Here is a 20,503-nt window from a genome sequence, read left to right as displayed (position 1 = left end):
ATACCAATAAAGATCCTCTAATCCAACTCGCTCCCACCTGATCAATGGCAACCAATCTGGCATTGGCCTACATTTTCCTTATCTTATTCTAGACGGATCTAAACCAATGGTTGCTATAAACGCTCTCAATCTGGTTACTAGATAGTCCTTTTAAGGGGTTATCTAGTTTAGGAAACCCATTTTCATACACCCTGTTAGGGAACTCTGAATTAAGAGAGGGAGGTCCCCTTTTCAGGATCCTCATGTCTTGGGTAGAATGGAAAGCGGTTATAAGAAGCGTCTCTTACTCTGGCGAACCTGTCCTGTATTCCACAGACTACCTGTTGATTTGAATGGGCACTGCGTAATGCCTAATTTCACCTGTGGTGGCGCTACAGGGAAATTCAACACTTACTGGCAGGTTTCCCCATTGACTATAGCGGATTGCTGGAGAACCCTTCTAACAATTAGGGATTGTCCAAAGTGGAGAACCTCTTTTAAAAAACAACTTATCTAGACAAAGCGGACGGATCTGAACCAGAGGTTGATATTAACTCTTTGAATCTCGTTACTAGATCGGCCTTAAAGAGTACCTGTTATTTAGACACAACGGTATGATAAACCAATGGTTGCTATGGGCTCTCTGCGTCTGGTTACTAGGCAGGCCTTAAAGAGCACCTGTTACTTAGACACAACGGTATGATCTAGACCTATGGTTGCTATGGACTTTCTGCATCTGGTTACTAGGGATGCCTTAAAGAGCACCTGTTACTTAGACACAGCTAAATGATCTAAGCCAGTGGTTGCTATGGATTCTCTGCGTCTGGTTACTAGGGAGGCCTTAAAGAGCACCTGTTACTTAGACACACAGGGGAGGCAGCCATTTTGTGGTCTGAAAACAATGACATTACCGAGGCACTCTATGGCTAATATTCCATAGGCTTGACTACTATTCATGAAGCTTCACTCTCATCATGATTGTTGGCCCAGCTAATAAAATGGCCGTCTCTACTATGCACGGCGAGGTGTCCACTTTAGTGTTGAAGACACGAGAATCGAAAGCCTTTGTCAACATCGGCTCAAGACTCTTTGCATTGTTACTTGCACTGATAATGGGATCCTATTGCCAATACATAAATCCAATTGTGCTTTAATGAACTGACGAGTCGGACAAACCACATGAATGAAACAAATAGGAATAGCAAACCATTCACCATTTCAGAACTTGTACCTGTTGGCGGTGCCATTTGCCAATTTGCGTTATTTTTTCGATGCCTTAAATAAAAATGGAAGGTTACACTTTAAATAATTTTTTCTCACTTTTTGTAAATGTTTTTTTTTTTTTAAGAAAAGTGGAAGGATACGTTGAATATTATTTGCGGTTAAAATTTGTGCAAACTAACGCACGTTGACTAAAGTGTCCCAAAAGTCATTTTTGAAGGTGGGCTGAATATTCAACACCTACAAATTTTTTAATTTAAAAAAAAACCCCAAAAACTATATATTTTTTTTTCATACAATTCTAAGTTTACAGTTCATGGCTGTGGTTGGAGTTAAAACCAATTCTATTATTTGTATAAAAATACCACGTTTTTCTTTTTTCCCTTAAATATTTCTATTTTTATATGTGTCCTTGTTCTTTTTATCATATGGTAGAATAGAGTAGCTTATAGATATCCAGTATGATTTATTGAAAGTCGATGCATGCGATGCTACTCACTATCCTCATAAAAACGGTAAGTAGTCGCATAAAAGTCATGGCGACGGATGCAAGAATGACGTGGAACTCGCTACTCCTGGCCTTAGATAGAAGGAGCAGCATCACCTGGATTAATCCATCCTGGACCGGATGGGCTGAATGGACTTGTGGCCTACTAGGCCACAGAGGTAAGATGGCAGTGCTTTACTTGATAGATCAAGGATATATTTAAGGGCAATATTGTATGTTGCTCCCGAGAGGCCCTTTCGAATGTATATTTTTGAATTCAGCAAAACTTGTGTGCTAATATCCCACTGCCATAAAATTGTCCAACATGTGACCAGCTCTGAGATAAGATATAGGGTCACTCCTTCACGGCATCTGTGAGACATCGGTCGGTCCCTTCACTGCACTCTAACTTTGCTTTCCTAGCTTTTTTGGGCTCAATCCAAGAATTGTGTATAACCGTCCCACCCGGAGCAGGATCTACTTGCAACACTGAAACCACTCTCTTTTTCATCTTATTCTTCAAGACGTTGCGGAACTTCTGCCGAGTGAAAGCGTACAAGAGCGGGTGAAAGATGGTTGTGCCATAGGCCATGGTGATGAAACAGATGCGTAACTTCACCAGAAGGTCACTGGGCCCCAGACAGAGAATAAGAAGGTTAACAATAGAAATTGGAGCCCAACAGAGTAAGAAGGTTGTGATGATGATAAGAGACATCCTGAAGACTCGCTTTTGGCGCTCTCGGCGGTCACGATGCCGTTTTACTGCCCGTCTCAAGGCAATGATGACGGAGACGGAAGCCTGGACCCTCATGGGTGGGTTCTGTATAACCGGTGGAGGGGCCAGTCTCTTGGTCTCCGCTATGGTACTTTGGTCTGATGGTTTCCTTTTCTTTCTCTTCTTGGTTTTCCGCCGTTGGCTTCTCTTAAAATGGTTACCAATCCTAATGTTTAGGGCCTGGAGGATTTTAGAATAGGTAACAAGCATAACAGCCACCGCTGCGAAGAAGATGGGAATCTGAATGACCAAGTGATAGTACATGCCCAGCTCCGTGTGGTACTCGTTGACGCTTACACATAGCAAAGTCCGGTTCTGCCATGTGGCCATGTGATCGGGGTCACCAAAAAATTCCACTTCAAAAAAAGGAATGAAGAAAACCATGAGGGAGACGAACCAGACACAGGAGAGAAGCTGCACCATCCGACTTGGGGTAAGGACCCGGTTAGCTGGTCTCACTGAGATGTCGTACCTGTCCAAACTGATCACCAAAACATTGATGGCCGTAGCGATGCTACTAAAAGTGACACATGCCTCATGGAAGCAACAAACCAGAGCAATGTTCTGCTCGAGTGGAATCAGGATGATGACTATGGTCAGCGGGACACAGATCAAACAGATGATGATATCCAGAACATGGAGGTTCATGGTGACCATGTTACTGACCGAGTCCACCAGGTTTGACTGCATACAGTAGAGGACAAGTACTGTCAAGTTGCTGCTAAAACCCAACACAATCTCCAGCATGAGGAAGCTGGTAAGGGAAACCTGGAAGCCCAGCGGGTAAGGGAAGTACCAGCCGGCATCTGAGCTGGATCCATCGTTGGTTTCCAAGATGGCGTCGTACATATCTGACTCCTTGGCTGACACCATTCTGTTCTCTGCATAGTCCTAGAAATGGGGATTTTTTTCTGTCCGTCTCCCTGTGGAGCAAACAAAGGAAAAAACACATTAGAACATTGTAAAACCTTCAGGACGCAGCCCTTTTTCAAATTCTCACTTTTTTGTTTTTTTCTCCCCACCTTTCAAAAGCTATAATTTTTTTATTTTTCCATCTATATCGCCATAGGAGGGCTTGTTTTTTCCAGAACAAGTTGTAGTTTTTCATGGCACCATTTATTATACTGCATAATGTACTGGGAAGCTGATTTTTTTTTTTATTTGTGGGGTGAAATGGGCAAAAAACAGCGCTTACGTCATATTTTTGGAGGTTTTGTTTTTACGGCGTCCACCAGGCAGTAAAAACGACATATTCACCTTATTCTACAGGTTGATACGATTACGGCGATACCAAATTTATATGTTTTTGTTTTATGTTTTACCACTTTTGGAGCGTTAAGGTGACCAAAAAACAGCAATTTGCATGTTATTTATATATATATTTTACAGAATTCAACGTGCGGGTTAAACAACGCTATATTGTGATAGTTCGGACTTTTACGGACGCGGCGATACCAGTTATGTTAACTTTTTTATTTTTTTTAAAATTGATTTAGGGGAAAAATGTGAAAAGGTTTTTTTTTACTTATAATTCTTGTATTGCTTTTGGAACATAACAAAAATCTTTAACTGTTTTTTAACTTTTTTTTATTAGTCCCCCTAGGAGACTTGAAGCAGCGATCGTTGGATCGCTTGCATGATATACTGCAATACTAATGTATTGCAGTATATCGTGATTCTGACCGTCTTCTTTGAAGCCCTGCCGGAGGCAGAGCTTCAAAGGAGTACAAAGATGGCGGACCTGGGGGCTTTTGTTCGGCCCCCAGACTGCCATAGCAACCGTTGTAACCGGCTGATCGTGCCGCAGGCGGGCGCGATCGCATGTTTGAGGGGGCGCCCCCCTGATTCTAACACTTAAAATGCCGCAGTCGCGATTGATCACAAGTGAACTTTGATTCCGCTCATTGCAGGGAGGTGTCAGCTGCGTGTAACAGCCGTCACCCGCTGTGTATGGAGCGAGCTCAGCCCGTGAGCTCGCTCCATACTTCCCCTTAACCCTCATCACGTACAGGTACGTGATTTTGCGTGAGGGGGTTAACATAATTGATTTTTTAGTAAACTAGATCACGGAAATATGAGGCAGCCATATTGAGGGGAAATTATCAACAAAGGGGCGCAGGAAAGTAGAGTTGTCATTAGCAACCAATCGGATTACAGAGTATATTTCTCACAGGCCCTTTGAAAAATGTAAGAAGCCACCTGATTGGTTGCCATAAGCAATTTGTATTCTGGACTAGTCTCTAGGGAGATGGAGCCCATATTGGTTTCATAGAAGCTATGGATGCCAATGTAACCATGAGGCAGCCATTTTCTGTTTTGGAATACTCTATCCGTGCAATATTTTTTTTTAGTTTTTATAAAAGCTTTCATTGAAGCATGAGGCAGCCATTTTGTTTGGAGAGCCCAAAAATTATAGCGGAGATAAGACCATGCTAAAATGGACAACCACAGGGTGTTATAACTTTAGGTCTAGTCTTGAACTTCTTGTTTACATTAGTCCCTGGTGACTATATTTTTATATTGAAAGGGTCCTCCACGACTAGAAAAATATGGATGCCTTTTTTTCATACAGCGCCACACCTGTCTAGAGGTTGTGTATGGTATTGCAGCTTAGCCCCATTCACTCCAATGGAGCTGAGCTGCAATACCAGACACAACCCATGAACAGGTGTGGTGCTGTTTTTGGAAGAAAGCAGCCATTTTTTTTCTATTCCTTGACAACCCCTTTATGCAGCCACTAGGAATGACATTACTGATCCCATGGAGAAGTTAGGAATCAAATGCCAGGGCCAATTTTAGTCTGGGGTTACAGTGAAGTTCGTGTCTTGGACCCCTTTAAAAGTAGCATCACTGCTGTCCACTGTGGCTAGAATACAATTCATGGAGCCACCATTTATAAAAGGCTGATATACAATGCTGGGGCTTGACACTCCTACGGTTAATATCGGCCTATGTGTACGGAGTCCACCCCCAGTTGTCGGGTTATTTTTGGCCAATTCCTTGGTTACCCTCCTGACACATTTGGCGCTGAATATCTGGCGGCCACCAGGCGGTGATAACTGCAGTCATCTAATATCTAGGACACGCGTGTGATCATTGTGACAATTTTTCCATACACCTTAGGGGCTAGTATGGCTAGTAATGAAGTAAAACATCCAATGCCACTGCAAAACTCGGTCCTGTGATCATTTCTGTCAGCGTTTTATTGGTTGCCACCCAACTTTCCCAGAATCCGATAAAAAAAATGTACTTGACAGAAATTATAGACAACAGGTGAGGTTTTTTTGGTTTTAAAGAATATATACTAAATATACTACATTTCCTTTGATTTGATGTTCGATAATCCAGAAAGTCTGATAATCTGGCACCTGTTTTCAAGAGAACCAATTAGGTAATTTCACTGATCAAAAGCCAAAAATCATACAGAATATCTGATAATTCTGACGCTCACCAGGTCCCATAAATGCCGGATTAAAGGACTTTTTCTGTATGCAGTTGTTCACGACGCGTCGACGATGTATCTGGTGACTCTCAGTGGTTTTGGAGGGAGGAGGCGATCACAAGTAATGCGCATAAACAATTCATGGAGGGCCTGGAGTCGTGTGCTCTGACACTGGATGTCTTCATTAACAGGGACCACTTTGGATTCAGATCACGACTGGATAACTTTGCATCAATACGAGATGAATAGACGGTAATCCGGCTCTGACGCTGAGTGAATCATCCCACTTGGCCAGTGATTGTGATGGTGCAACCCACTGTGTGCATTAATGATGGAGCACCGGGGACAAGAGGCCGGGCCGGTGCTGGGAAGGTCAAGCTAGCAGCAGATGCGGCCTTAAAGGGGAACTCCAGTCATCAGATTGATGTATCCCCTATACAATATCAGTGATATTTATGTAACTAAACTTTCCAAAAACTTTTCACATGTCATAGTGACATATCAGAAGTTTTGATCAGTGGGGGTCCGATCATTGAGACCCCCACCGATCTCTAAAACGAAGCTCAGAAGCACTCCTGTGAGTGATGTGCTGCTTCATTTCTGATTTAGCATTACTCAGAAAGTTGAGCATGTGGTGTATGGGCTCATACACTATCTGTTGAGTCCCTACACCACTTGCTTAGCTTTCCGAGAAAAGGCGATCAGAAACGAAGCTGCGTTTCTGCCGCTTCGTTTTAGCGATCGGTCGGGGTCTCAGTGCTCGGACCCTGACCGAACAAAATTTTTGATATGTCCCTATGACTTGTCAAAAGTTTTTGGAAAGTTTTTAGTTCCCCTTTAATCATTATATAATAAACCGTTCTGCAACTTTCTAATATACTTTGTGTTTCAATTATTTATCATTTTCAAGATCTCATCTTGCTGTCAATGAATAGGAACATTTTAGTTTACATCCAGAGGCTTTAAAGCCTCCCTAATCATGTCCATCTGGCACGGGGGCAGGACTTGTTACAAATAGAGCTCCGATACACTGTAATGACACGGCTGTCTACTGATCGATCCTCCCCACAGACTACCGCTGATCGCTGGGGTCTCGGAATAAAAATGATTGTGCAAAATGGACAACCCCTTCAAGATCTGGAGTTTCCCCTTAAAGCAGCCCCAAACTACCCCAAGAACATGCACATTTGTTTAGGCATCAAGTAATCACGTTTTCAAGATCTCTGCTTGCATGTAATGAATAGAAACATGAATTAATTTACATTCAGAGGCTGAAAACCTGCCCTGATCACGTCTGACACAGGTTCACCGCTCATTAGTGTATCATAATCTATGAAGTGTGTATTCACACATGCCAATAAGTTTTCTTGTAGTATGCGTGTGGTCAAAAACTGCGCTGACAATCCGTGCACATCTTAACTGTGAATTACTGTGTTTTTGGACAAACTTTTTTTTGTACGGATGAAACAAGTTAAAACCACATGTAAAAAATGGCCCAATAATCAAGTGTAGAAACTTTTACACTAAAACCCCCTAACAGGCTCTGCAGCAGCGGGACAGGTCTTCTGCGCTCTCAATGTAACAACAAGCAGAGATTTTGAAAATGTTGAGAAATTAAAACGCAGATGATTATGATGATAGAAAGTTGCCGAACTCTTCATTATTTATATAAGACTGGACAATCCCTTTAAAAATAAAAAAGTATTTCCAATAAAAATCTCACACACAGCGTTTTAGGGCTTCATTAACTCTCCAGTTCCTCTTGGGGTATGTCCACACGGCTTATTTTCAGCCGTAAACGCCCCGAAAAACGGCTGAAAATACGGAAGCTGAACGCCTCCAAACATCTGCGCATTGATTTCAATAGGAAAAATGGTGTTTAGCTCAGACCAAAAAACGGTGCATAAAAAACGCCCTGTAAAAAGTGCAGGTCACTTCTTGAGCCGTTTTTCATTGTCCTAGAAAAACGGCTCCAAAAATGGCCGCAAAAAACAATAGATTCCCTTGAAAATCGCTCCGTATTTTACAGCTGTTTTTAGTTTCGTGTGTGAACATAGCCTAATGTTTCTTTACAGCTGACCTATTTTGTGCAGCGCTGTGACCGATTTTCTTGAGCTTCTAGGACGACATTATCATCTCACCGCTGACACAGGGTTAAGCGACATCTATAGAAAGTGTGAATTAATTTAAATGAGATTGATTTTCTCAACTGACCTTTATTCTGTCGGGAACTTCTGGTAAATCTGCTTCAATTTACATAATGCTCCTAATGTATGAATGTGCAAACAGCGGACACATGGGACCATTTTATTTCTGTCCATTCATTGAGGTATTCTATCTATCTATCTATCTATCTATCTATCTATCTATCTATCTATCTATCTATCTATCTATCTATCTATCTATCTATCTATCTATCTATCTATCTATCTATCTATCTATCTAATGTCCATACCTCTTTATAGCCCTCTATAGAGTTATCCCATGTATCTCATCCATAGAGATCATCTATACAATGTCCTGTAAATAAACGATCCTCCCTTGCACCCATGGTCCGGCAGATCAAATCTTAGGGTCAAATGTTAACTGCGTGCTTTATTTGACAATTACTTCAACAGAACAGATAACTATTATTAACCCTTACCCGCCAAACACCATACTATTACGGTGCGGTGATGGCGTGGGCACAGTGCACACGTCTGCAATAAAACTCCCCAGCTATTCATGCTCCAATAAGCACATGCTACACCTTCCCTGTCCAGCAGATGGCAGTAAGAGTCTGGATCCAGTGAACCCTGCCGTCTACATTTCCATTTCCTAAATCATCTCTAGTGTAACAAAATGTTCACTCTTCCAGCTTCTAAAAGTCTGCAGTCCCCAGTATATATGTCTGAGGCAGGGATATATGAACCCGATCAAGGCCTGTGGATGTCCAAGAAAATACTGCATATACACCCCCCTATTATTAATGTTTTGTTAAGAAGGAAAACAGAACACCTTTAAAAAAAACTTAGTCTACAGGTAAGGTCTCATACACACGACCGTAAGGGTTTTCACTGCCCGCAAATACGGATCCGACGGCTACAGATACATATCCGTAGCCATTAGCAATTTCTGAAGCGCCCCTAGACTTTTATGGACGAGTCCGTGCTGCAATTGCGGACAAGAATAGGACATGTTCTATATTTTGCGAATCCTTTCTACAGCACGGACACACATCTGTAAATATACAGAAATATGTCCGTGGCCAAAAAAAAAATTCCTGCAGTCACCACTAGAGAGAGCTTACTGCATACAGGGTTATTATTGAGTTCAATGTGTAAACCGTATCTAATAAGCTCTTAAGCTCCCCCTAGTGGGGGCTGCAGGTAACCAGAATTTTATAATTTACCTCAGTTTATCCAGGAGATTTGGAGCTTTGTATCATAAAACAGAATTACAACCTCTATAAAAGGTAAATTAAGAAATTAATCAACACAGAATCTTGGAACCATTTACATTAAAAACACAAATGGCGTTCAAGGGTGGACCTTCACTTCAAGCTGCACTGGACTAAGCACGGGCCTCGTTTTCCTATAGTGTAAATAACGCTGGTATGGGATTTTTTACTATCCAATACCTGGCTCCAGTCTTATGCTGTGTGACGGCCATCATGGCAAGATAACAATTTACAGAAATACCTTGATAACCGCTGGCCTGAGCGTATCTAATGCAAGGGAATCCAGCAGGGTTGGAGCAGTCATGATAAAAAAAAGCGAATGAGTGTAACATCTTCAGAAATCCTTCAGCTCTTCCCTGAAGCAATTGGAAGTGACAGCTCGGCAGGGCGAGGAAGTGTGTGAGATGGGACATCCAGGACGAGCAGAGCGATCGCCATCAGATCACAATGACTTAGTGTATAACGGTTAACTCTATTCCTGCCAGCAAAGATCATACAGCAAATACATGCACTCATGTGGAAGGCAAGGCAATTATTTCCACTCTGCTATTATCAATGCCATATCTATCTATCTATCTATCTATCTATCTATCTATCTATCTATCTATCTATCTATCTATCTATCTATCTATCTATCTATCTATCTATCTATCTATCTATCTATTCTCATATCTATCTATTCTCATATCTATCTATTCTCATATCTATCTATCTATCTATCTATCTATCTATCTATCTATCTATCTATCTATCTATCTATCTATCTATCTATCTATCTATCTATCTATCTATCTATCTATCTATCTATCTAATCTCATATCTATCTAATCTATCTCCTTCAAGTAGGTATTAACGACGCAGGGACCTAAACTCAAAGAGGGAAGATCTATATCAACATGTAAAAGGAGGGGGACCCTTTTGAAATTATTATTTTTTCTATCTGGCCCAGAATTTTCTGGTTATGTCCTTGCAGTCATTATATATACACAGTTGAGTCCCATTATTGTGACCAGCAGCGAATATCCAGAGTAACCGCCGTGTGCACCACGGACCGCTGCTAGACGGGCTGGGAGTGATCAATAAGGTTCTGGTCGGGGGTCTCCGGTATCTGGCGCGGTGCTGACTGCAGAGCATCTCACATTTGCTGGAGGGTGCGTGAGGGAGGATCCAAAGAGCGAACAAGACGATTGAGGTCCCACAGATGCTCAATTGGGTTCAAGTCTGGCTAATTAGGGGCAGGGAAGCACGTGGAAGTCTTGGTCCTGGTCTTCCAACCACTGTTGGACATTTCTAGCCGTGTGACGTGTCGCATTGTCTCGCTGGAAGATTCCATCTGCCTCAGGGAAGACAATCAGCATGTATGGGGTGGACGTGATCTGAACGATGGATTCATATCCAAATCGGTTCAGAGCCGTCCACATGGATGAGTGGCCCGGAGAATGCAGTGAAATAATTCCCCAGACCATAACGCTGCCGCCACCGGCTTGTGTTCTTCCAGCAATGGTGGCAGGGTGTTTGATGTTTCTCACCTGACACGCCAACGTCCATCCGTTCCATGAAGCAGAAAACGTGACTCATCGGAGAAGGCGACCCTTTACCAATCATCGGTGGTCCAATGCCGAAACTGCCGTGCAAATTGAAGCCTTTTTTTCCGATGCACCTTTGTTGTCATAGGTTCTGTTTTGGTGATCCATCACTTATTTTTATGTTTAATATTTTAATTGATCTACTAAAAAGATACTTTTATTCTGTATATACAGTTGTGGTTTTATTACTTTTTTTGGGGTCTGATTTTGGTTGAACCTTGGTTACATAGGAGCAGTGACCATCCGTCGGCTTCGGAGCCCCATACGCAGTCGGGTTCGCTGAACTGATGTTCTAGACACACGCCTGGTAGCCCCCTGGTTGATTTTTCACGATGAGCTGCCCCACTGTAGCGTGTCGTTCGGCCCTCGCGCACCTTCGTAGCCGATGTTCATCGCTCACACCAATGGCACATGGTGCTCTGCAGTTTCCACATTGGTTATTCCCAATGGTGCCATTTGTCCACTCACGATACACTGTAACCACAGCACGCGAACAGTTCACAAACTGCGCTGTGTGAGAAATACCGCCACCCTTGGCCCGAATGCCAATAATAAACCCTTTTTGCAATTCTGATAAATCTCCCCTTTTACCCATGACAACAATGACTGATATGTGATCAGACAGCCTATAGCCCACCTTATATACCCACCAAGCCACGACATATCCCTTCCTCCATGGGCTACGAGCTGCCGATGTCAAAAGTAGGAGGTGGTCATAATAATGTGACTCCACTGTGTATATATGGGTAGTATATACACTACTCGCATCTGGGCCCCCACGTTTTCATTCCCTGAGAATCCTATTCTACTGAGAAGAGCTGGACATACATGTGTGTAGCTTTATCTTCTAAACTCTTAGGGAGTCACGGTCCTCTGCGTATCTCCAATAGACTAAAGTGGAGAGTCCCACGCGCATGTGCTGCCGCCTCTTCTATATGTGACTGAGGTAGAGGGTCAGGTGGGGTCAAGATCCCAGAGGTGTTTTTTTTTTTTTTTGCCAAGGGGTCTCCACCAACCTTAATCTGACATTGGGTAGTAAGGACCCTGGTTTACCTAAAGCACAAGGAGCTTTTCGATATTCCCCTGAATCCAACCCTGAGCCCTGCACCATTTTTATAGGCAAAAATATCTGTTTTCTTCCTGTTGTGTGCAGATAAGCAGCTATGGCTATTTTAACGTCTGGGGTTATCGGGTCTACATAAATCTCCAGTTGTGCTTACAATATGGAAATTTTCGCTTTGTTCTCACGGTGTCGAAATCTTCTCTTCTCAATGACTTGATATTTTCTCTGACAGGTTTTATTACACGCAGGGTTTTTGGGGACTTGACTAGCCCAAGGCTTATGAAATGAGAGGCTCTGCTTATAAACGGCTTTGTGTCTTGGTGAGTATTGATGTCTTTATATTAAAAGCCTTGTCTTATGGCTACAGACTATTCCTTGCCAGTTCTGTTATTTAAACCTGTCCTTTGGGCAACTCTTAGCAAGTGAATGTCGGAGAAGAAATTCCGGAGAGCATGACAGGGGTTGTGATCTTGGTGTTAGTCGGTTGCCTTTCATGCAGCACTTGTTGAGTCGAAGTTACTTGACCCACTTAAAGAAAATGTCTGGTTTAGAAAACCCATTATGAAATGCCCTATAAGAAACCTCTGAGAGGAACCCCATCTATCAGCCAGAGGGGTAAACGGCTACAAAGATTATTTGGAGGACCCACCATGTCTGTGCATTACATGAACAGTCCATTGATTTTGAATGTGAACTGCGTAATACTTCATTTTTCCTGTGGTGGCGCTGCAAAGAAAATGAATAGTTGCTGTCCGTTTCCTCTACAGATTACATCTGATTGCTGGGTTGCCAGCAGCAGGGCACCATGTGATCAGCTTATACTTGGGGGACCCTTCTAAGAAAGAGGGGTTGCCTAACGCCGGTAGCTAGGGCTTGTACAATTAATATTAAAAAATATTCAGTGCAATTAACCAACGACATCTCCACTCTTCGTTGGAACGGTGTTAGGTGAGTATTTTATTAGGCACTATTGGGGGCATTATACTGTGTGGGGGCAGCTATGGGGGCATTATAATGTGTGGGGGCAGCTATGGGGGCTTTATACTGTGTTGGGGCAGCTATGGTGACATTAAACTTTGTGGGGGCAGCTATGGTGGCATTATACTGTGTGGGGCAGCTATGGTGGCATTATTCTGTGTGGGGCAGTTATGGGGGCATTATACTGTATAAGGGACAGCTGTGGGGAATTATACAGCGTGAGGGCAGCTATGGAGGTATTTACACATTGTGGGGTCATCTATAGGGGCATTATAATGGGTGGGGGCAGCTATGGGACATTATACAGTGTGGGGGGGCACTATGGGGAATTATACTGTATGGGGGCACCATGGGGCATTATACTGTGTGGGGGCCAGTGTCAGGAGGTATATTCGGTAGTATACAGCAGGCTCGGGATAATTTTTTTGAGTGGCGGGGCATGGTATGCAAAAAGGGGTGTGGCCTAAATAGTTCATTCATCTTAATAGCGGTTACATGTTAATTAAACATGCTTTTGATTTAGGTCATAATCGCCCAGCCCTACCGATAGACCTTTTACAGGCTAATACGTGGAGAATATCATTGTCACATTTGACGTGTATAGAAGCATGTGGTCAAATCTAATAAGATCTAATTGCTGCTGCTACTAGTGCTTGGTCAGTCATCCAAACTGTTACATGTAATTCTGAAAGTCACCAACAGGTGGTGCTGTTATGTTCGTGATATCAAGTCTTGTTGATCCAAAAAATACAATCAAAATCTTCAATTTACAAATGTCAACGCTATTGCAATATAACACACAAACAACATGCGCAAAAACAAGTCCGATCCAGGAGCTTGATATGGCAGCGCCAAATACAAGTCACCAAATACATGTATATCCCCACATATAGACATATAGTTCTATCACTATTCAAGCCAGGTAGGATGTAGATATTGATGTAATTGGTGAATTGAATCCACACATGGTCTTTATGGCAGCACTGCACCCGACAGAAATCAGAAAGTAAGATGTTATAATGAGGATCTCTCAGTAGTGCAGCCTCAGGCTTCGGGCCTGTAACTTCAATTGCTAATATCTCCACCTAGAATAAAGATATTCAAAAACAGTCTTCACATTTTTAACCTTTTAATTATCTTCTGGCAGGAATTGCAGATAAATATATTTTATGGCGTCCTTTTGCCTTTCATTACAACTTAATGACTATTATAATAATGGAAGCGCTGTAAGTCCTTTAGACTATGAGGTAACACTTTCCATTTTGTGATTTGCTCTCTCTGGAGACCTAACCTAGCCCTGTTCTGGTGAAGCGCTGTCTCCGTAGACATTTTGATGAGTTCAGAGATTCTTCCAGGAATGAACGGTAACATTATATGTTAAACATTATTCGTCGTTTTCCAGCATTTACAGGAGATGATCTTTTGTAAGTGAATCAATCTCCCTCATCACAGGCTCCATTCCAACATCTGTCATCTATAGAGCGTCATGGAATAACTTAATATCATGCTACCGAGATACCGATTCCCCTCTATCTTTGATTCTCGTCTCTGACAGAGATCTATTATTATCACAATGTAAATGTTCTCTATAGACATAAAAGAATAGATGGGGCCTCAGAGCTGCACTCCTTAATGCTGCTAAATACCATTATTACCCCATCTGAGGAAGGTTCTTGTTTGCCCCCGTCGAAGTGGGTCTGGCACTGAACTGCTCTATGTAGGGTCAATGTTGCTGTGGATGGAATCAGGTTGCAGAATAATTTCTTTTTTTCACCCAATATTTACATATAAATGGGATGGGTGAGAAGACAGAGTTAAATGATAAAATGCTGGCTACCTGCAGACACCACTAGGGGGAGCTCAACATATACAGATTTATACAGCTCCCATTGAGTCCTGTTTAAGAAGCATGCCGGGTATTTTTTTTTCGCCTTCCCCTGCCTTTAAAAAGGTGATGAAGGTAGTCTGGTATATTGACTTACCTGTTGCTTTATTTGATGAATAGCCGTTTTGTACCGGATCGCCGTTGAGTCACGTGATCTCCAGTCTGACCACCCAAATCCTACAGCCTTTGCTGTAGAAACCGGAAGTCAGTTTTTTGAATCAAGTCTATGAGACTTCCATATACTTGCATTCAGAGACTAAGTTTTGGTCCCTATAGCACAGTGATCCCCAACTACAGGACAACCCCGGTGACCGCCGGGAATTTCCAGCGAAAACCACGCCAAACTTTGGTGCAGTTTTTCACCCGGAATGTCCACTGCGGAAAACTGCTGAGTGTTTAGCCGGGTTGCTAGCAGGCCGGCCTCTTGGGATGACGTTTCATCCCAGGAGACTGCTGCAGCGGCGGTCACATGGGATGATGAAACGTTATTCCAGGAGGCGGGCCCTCTAATGTTATCCAGGCCGGCCTCCTGTGATTCCGCTGCAATAAACGCAACAACTGCTATTGTGGGTTTTACCTCCCCATTGAATCCCGCTGCTAGATCATGTGACACAGCGGCTACCTGTGAAATATAACCGGTAAGCCAATGCACCGGACTGCTTTGCACATTCTGAAAAGGGGGAGGGAATAAAATAGCTGGAGTGCTTCTTTACATGCGTTTGCGATGAGCTCCACCTAGTGGTGGCTGCATGCAGCCATAATTATATAATGGATTTTAAGTCAAAAAAACATTTGCTCTATACAGATTCATTATGGAATCTTTCAGCGCAGAATTTTGGACTTAAAAATGGAATGGTGGACATTTACATTTAAAAAAAGATGAAGTACATTTGGTGAAACGCTCGGAGGCTAATTCTGAGGCTTTTATTATGGGTCCCTAGGATTTCTGTTTGCTAACATTGGGGTGCCTATGCATAAAGGGAGCCCTGTGCCGGTTTATGCCATTGTTGGAGATGGCATTTTTTGCTGCTTTCAATCAGACACTTTTCCTTATTGAAAGTTGGTGAGATAAAGTCCATGCATAATTCAGAACACGTTTGCAATGAATTTACAATGAGAAATTTGACCCTTAAAATAAACACTGCTCTAATGTTCTGTATTTTCCTGAGTTCTATCATTCCAAAATAAGGCCTAACCAATCAAGAGGAAATGGGACACTTGATCTTAGACCCGGTATAACGGATATGTCTCTACACATAACATTTCATTAGTGGCCTGAATGCTTGGGACCAATGACCAGCATTGTCATTCCGCACGATTGTTCACACCAGCATTGAGTAGCTAAGCCCATTGTGTCCATGACGTTGCAACTTGTGTGGGATGCAACACTGTAGCAAAACCGCTGCGCTGCATATACATTTCCATGCCTCTGGGCGCCGGATGTCATGCAGGCTATGCAAGTGTCGGTGCCAAAAGCAGATGACTCCATACACTGCATAGCGGCCGTGCTGGAGAACATCAACTCTGCTGCTATTCACTTGAATACAGTACTGCAGCTCGGCCGCTATTCTGTGACCAGAGCCACCTGCTTCCGGCATGGACATCCGGTGCCTGGAGGCAGCTGATCGGTGCGGGGTCCGGGTGTCGGTACCCCACCGATTTTATACTGATGACCTATCCTGTGGATAGGTCATCAGTTGTCTGTACGTGTAAAACCCCTTAATGACCAGGCCTTTTTGTGCGTTGCATTCTAAGAGTCGTAACTTTTTTTTTTTTTTATTCCGTCGACATAAGGGCTTGTTATTTGTGGGACGAGTTGTATTTTTCAATTGCACCATTTTGGATGCATATAATATACTGATTAACTTTTATTAACTTTTATTTTAGGAAGGAATTGCAAATAAACCGCTATTCCAGCATTGATTTTTGTGCTATAAATTTACGCCGCTCACTATGCGGTGTAAATAACATGTTAAAGGGGTTATCCGGGGACCAAAAATTGCATTTCAATAATATATTTATGTGAAACTAAGTAACTTACTAATATACTTTAATTAAAAATTCTGTACTAAATGGTGCAGTTCAAACCTCATGAATTATTCAGTAAGTGCTGGATCTTTTCTAATAGTGATGACGCTCCGACACGGCCCCACATGACTGAGCTCTTTCTTCATGTGCCGTGTATAACAGCCGTGCTCCTCCCGCTGATCTCCGTGGCACACTGTCAGTACCCATGAGATCAGAGAGACGGGTATATTCGTTGCTATGCAGGAACTAGCACCTGCTTGTGACTGATATATCAGTAGTTTGTCTTTAAGGGGTTAAGCATAATAATAAAACAGTATACACTAAGATCTTAAGCTCCCTCTAGTGGTGGCTTTAGGCAGCCAGAATCTTAATACACTTCTATGTATGTGCTGAACATTTGGGACAATTTGGAGCAGAATGATTTCAGATCATGAGTCACTGTCCGGGTCAATGTCTTTTCCTTGGTTTATGTTTCATCACGCGTTGGTCTGGATGGACAGATTTTTAGATCTTCTGCAGATATTTGATGTGTATTTATCTTGCTTCATCGATGTAGCTGATTGTTATTCACATACGCAATTCCAGTCTCCGCAGGCCGCCGAGCAGACTTTGTGTAGCATGCTAGTAATTTAATTTTTGATGACTGATCCAACAGGACGTCACTGTTGAGAAACTCTTGTCAGTGACTGTTGAACAACAACTCCTAAATCAGTTGCACAAATGGGGTAGCCAAAATAATAGGCACCCTCTAGAGCAAAATGATGTTACTTGATCAATAACGATTGCCCCCATGGATCACTTAAACGTCAGTGATGACAACTTGGTCACCATAGATAATCAGACCACTAGGTCACAAGGGACAGTCAATGGATCACCAGCAAATTGGCCACTAAGCTACTTGATCACCAAGAAAGGCTACTGGGTCACCATGGATGTTGCCCACTGTACTACTTTATAATTTGGGAGATCAAGTGGATCACCAGCAATGCCGCTGAGTGACACGGTATGGCTACTAAACTCATTCGATCACTGTGAATGACCATTGGATTACTGACCACTAGACTACCAGGGATATACACTCATCCAGTGGCTCCCCAGGGGTGAACACGGGTCACAACTTGTTGGAAACCAAACCCTTTGCTCATAATCGAATGGACCTACGTTACTGGATCACTGGGGAAGAACAAAACACAATGGATCACCAGGCATGGCAGGAAGTCAATGGATCACTTTGGTCAGGACACTGCACAATCGGCCAGTAATGCTGTCAGTAAGCTACCGGATCCCCACATATTTGGCACAGTGTGTTAAACAATACACAATCAAAACACGGGGGGCACAACGGCGACATGGCACTATTGGTAACCAGCTCCTGGAGAAGCTGAATGAGTGGCATCTACTTGATCCATGGGTCAACAGAAACTGGAACCTTCATCTGAAGCACCAAAGACTAGTCATAGAACGTACCACTGGGCCACCAGGGACTAACCAGTGTATGTATTACTATGTTTGGACCAGCGGACTTGCTTGGTAGTGTTCTTTAGATTTCGTAGAGGCATAGCATGAAATTTGGGATTTTGGGAGTTGTAATTTTGCAACAGCTTGAGAACCACAGGTTGGAGACCACTAACACCTCTAAATCTGGGTCATCTTATCATCTCCATTACAAAGATAAATGAGAAGGAAAATCTAGCGAGAGAACAGGACTAGCCCGTGGCATTTTGATTAATTACCTAATACGCTAAGGAAGGAATGACGAGTCTAGCAAAGCTTAAATACTGGACCTGTATGCTGTTGAGTGCTAGCTCTTTGACGCAGTGTATATTGATTGGACCCAGTGATATTAACCCATCAGTGTGTGGAGGAGACGGCAGTCTGTGATTTTAGAGAAGTAACTGGGCACAGAGGATGAATGCCTTCTGTGAACAGTGAGTGGTATCAGAAAATAGGTCATCTTATTGCAGTAGCCTCCTGGATGTGGAGCGTCTGGAATCTGAAGAGCAAGTCAGGACGTTTGACGGATCCATTCTGCTCGACCTGTCTTATAGTTGAGATCCGATTCCTGCTTCGCCTTATTCTGGATTTCGGGGTGGTTCACTGGCTAAACCGGGGGGGGGGGGGGGGGGGGGGGTGGTTATTTTGTGAACACCCGCGGCAGGCATTAAAGGGGACACCCACTGAAAAAGTATCTCGAGACAGGGTGGTGGTCTGAACTCACCGGCTTCACAGATTCTCACATGTATATGTGATATTAATCTCCATAAAAAATTGTCATACTGATATACATTATTCCTACTGATTCTGAGTTACCGGCTGTATTATACTCCAGAGCTGCATTCACAATTCTGCAGGCAGAGTCATTGCGTACATACATTATATTACTTATCTTGGACTGATGCCTGTATTTGGGTGTAGTCACACACTGCAGAAATTTCTGCAACAAATTCTGAAGCATGTGAATTCATCCTCAGGATTCCCACATTGCAGATTTGCTGCAGATTTTGAATGCATTTTTTAAGCCAATACTAGGAAAGGAACCTAAACAGAAGAAATATATAAAGAAAGGCCTCATAGGTCTGCTCTCCTGGATCCAATTTTGGTTTTGGCTTACAAAATGTGCAGCAAATCTGCACCGTGGGAACCCAGCCTAAGGGTATGTTCCCACACACCGGATATGCTGTCCATGTACTGCAACAGAATTAAAAAAACAAAACGCTGGTAAAACTATCATAGAATTCTGCACAAAATAGAGCGTTTTTCCTGCGCCTATTTCTGCGGAAATGTTGCGTTTTTACCACTGTGGTTTTACCTGTGGATTTAGTGTTAAACATTGATTATAGCCAAGCATATGTGCACCTGCGGATTTCCAACGTTTTTTTTATTGCTTTTCTGCTGTGTAAACGCTGTAAAGATCGTCACAAAACAATCTGCTGCAGAATTTCTGCTCCCCATTAAAAACTATGAGCCAAACACAGCATAAATTGACATGCTGCGGATTTGAAAGTCGCACCGCAGGACACTTTCCGCAAGACTTTTGTGCGATTTTTTTTTTTCCGCCACATGGGTATGAGATTTTCTAAATCTCATCCACTTTGCTGCTACTGCTAATGTAATGCTGCAGAATTTCCACACCGAATTCCCTTGTGGAAATTCTGCAGCGTTTACGCTACGTGGAAACTCAGACTTATGCTCCAGAGCTGCACTCACTATTCTGCTGGTGAACTCACTGTGTACATACATCACATTACTTATCCTGTACTGATCCTGAGTTACATTTTGTATTATACTCCAGAGCTACACTCATTATTCTGCTGGTGGAGTCACTCTGTACATACATCACATTACTTATCCTGTACTGATCCTGAGTTACATCCTGTTCTACTCCAGAGCTGCACTCACTATTCTGCTGGTGGAGTCACTGTGTACATACATTACATTACTTATCCTGTACTGATCCTGAGTTACATCCTGTATTCCACTCCAGAGCTGCACTCACTATTCTGCTGGTGGAGTCACTGTGTACATACATTACATTACTTATCCTGTACTGATCCTGAGTTATATCCTGTATTATACTGCAGAGCTGCACTCACTATTCTGCTGGTGGAGTCACTGTGTAC

At 42.8% G+C, this 20,503-nt stretch overlaps 1 protein-coding gene across 4 annotated transcripts in view; it reads right to left on the bottom strand.

Annotated features, from left to right (window-relative positions):
• Positions 1-1,455: 1,455 nt before the first annotated feature.
• LOC142656806 (G-protein coupled receptor 22-like) overlaps positions 1,456-20,503 on the bottom strand; it is a 186,917-nt gene continuing 167,869 nt past the window's right edge. For all 4 annotated transcript variants that reach the window (XM_075831722.1, XM_075831721.1, XM_075831724.1 and 1 more), the window contains one exon: positions 1,456-3,385. In XM_075831722.1, the coding sequence (XP_075687837.1) occupies positions 2,043-3,335 (1,293 nt within the window). In that variant the 5' untranslated portion in view covers positions 3,336-3,385 and the 3' untranslated portion in view covers positions 1,456-2,042. The remainder of the gene's footprint in view (positions 3,386-20,503) is intronic.

The sequence above is a fragment of the Rhinoderma darwinii genome, chromosome 7 (genome assembly GCF_050947455.1).
Source record: "Rhinoderma darwinii isolate aRhiDar2 chromosome 7, aRhiDar2.hap1, whole genome shotgun sequence".
Taxonomy (NCBI): Eukaryota; Metazoa; Chordata; class Amphibia; order Anura; family Rhinodermatidae; genus Rhinoderma; species Rhinoderma darwinii.
The sequence above is the reverse complement of the archived record's forward strand: the minus strand, read 5'-3'. Positions and strand labels throughout refer to the sequence as shown.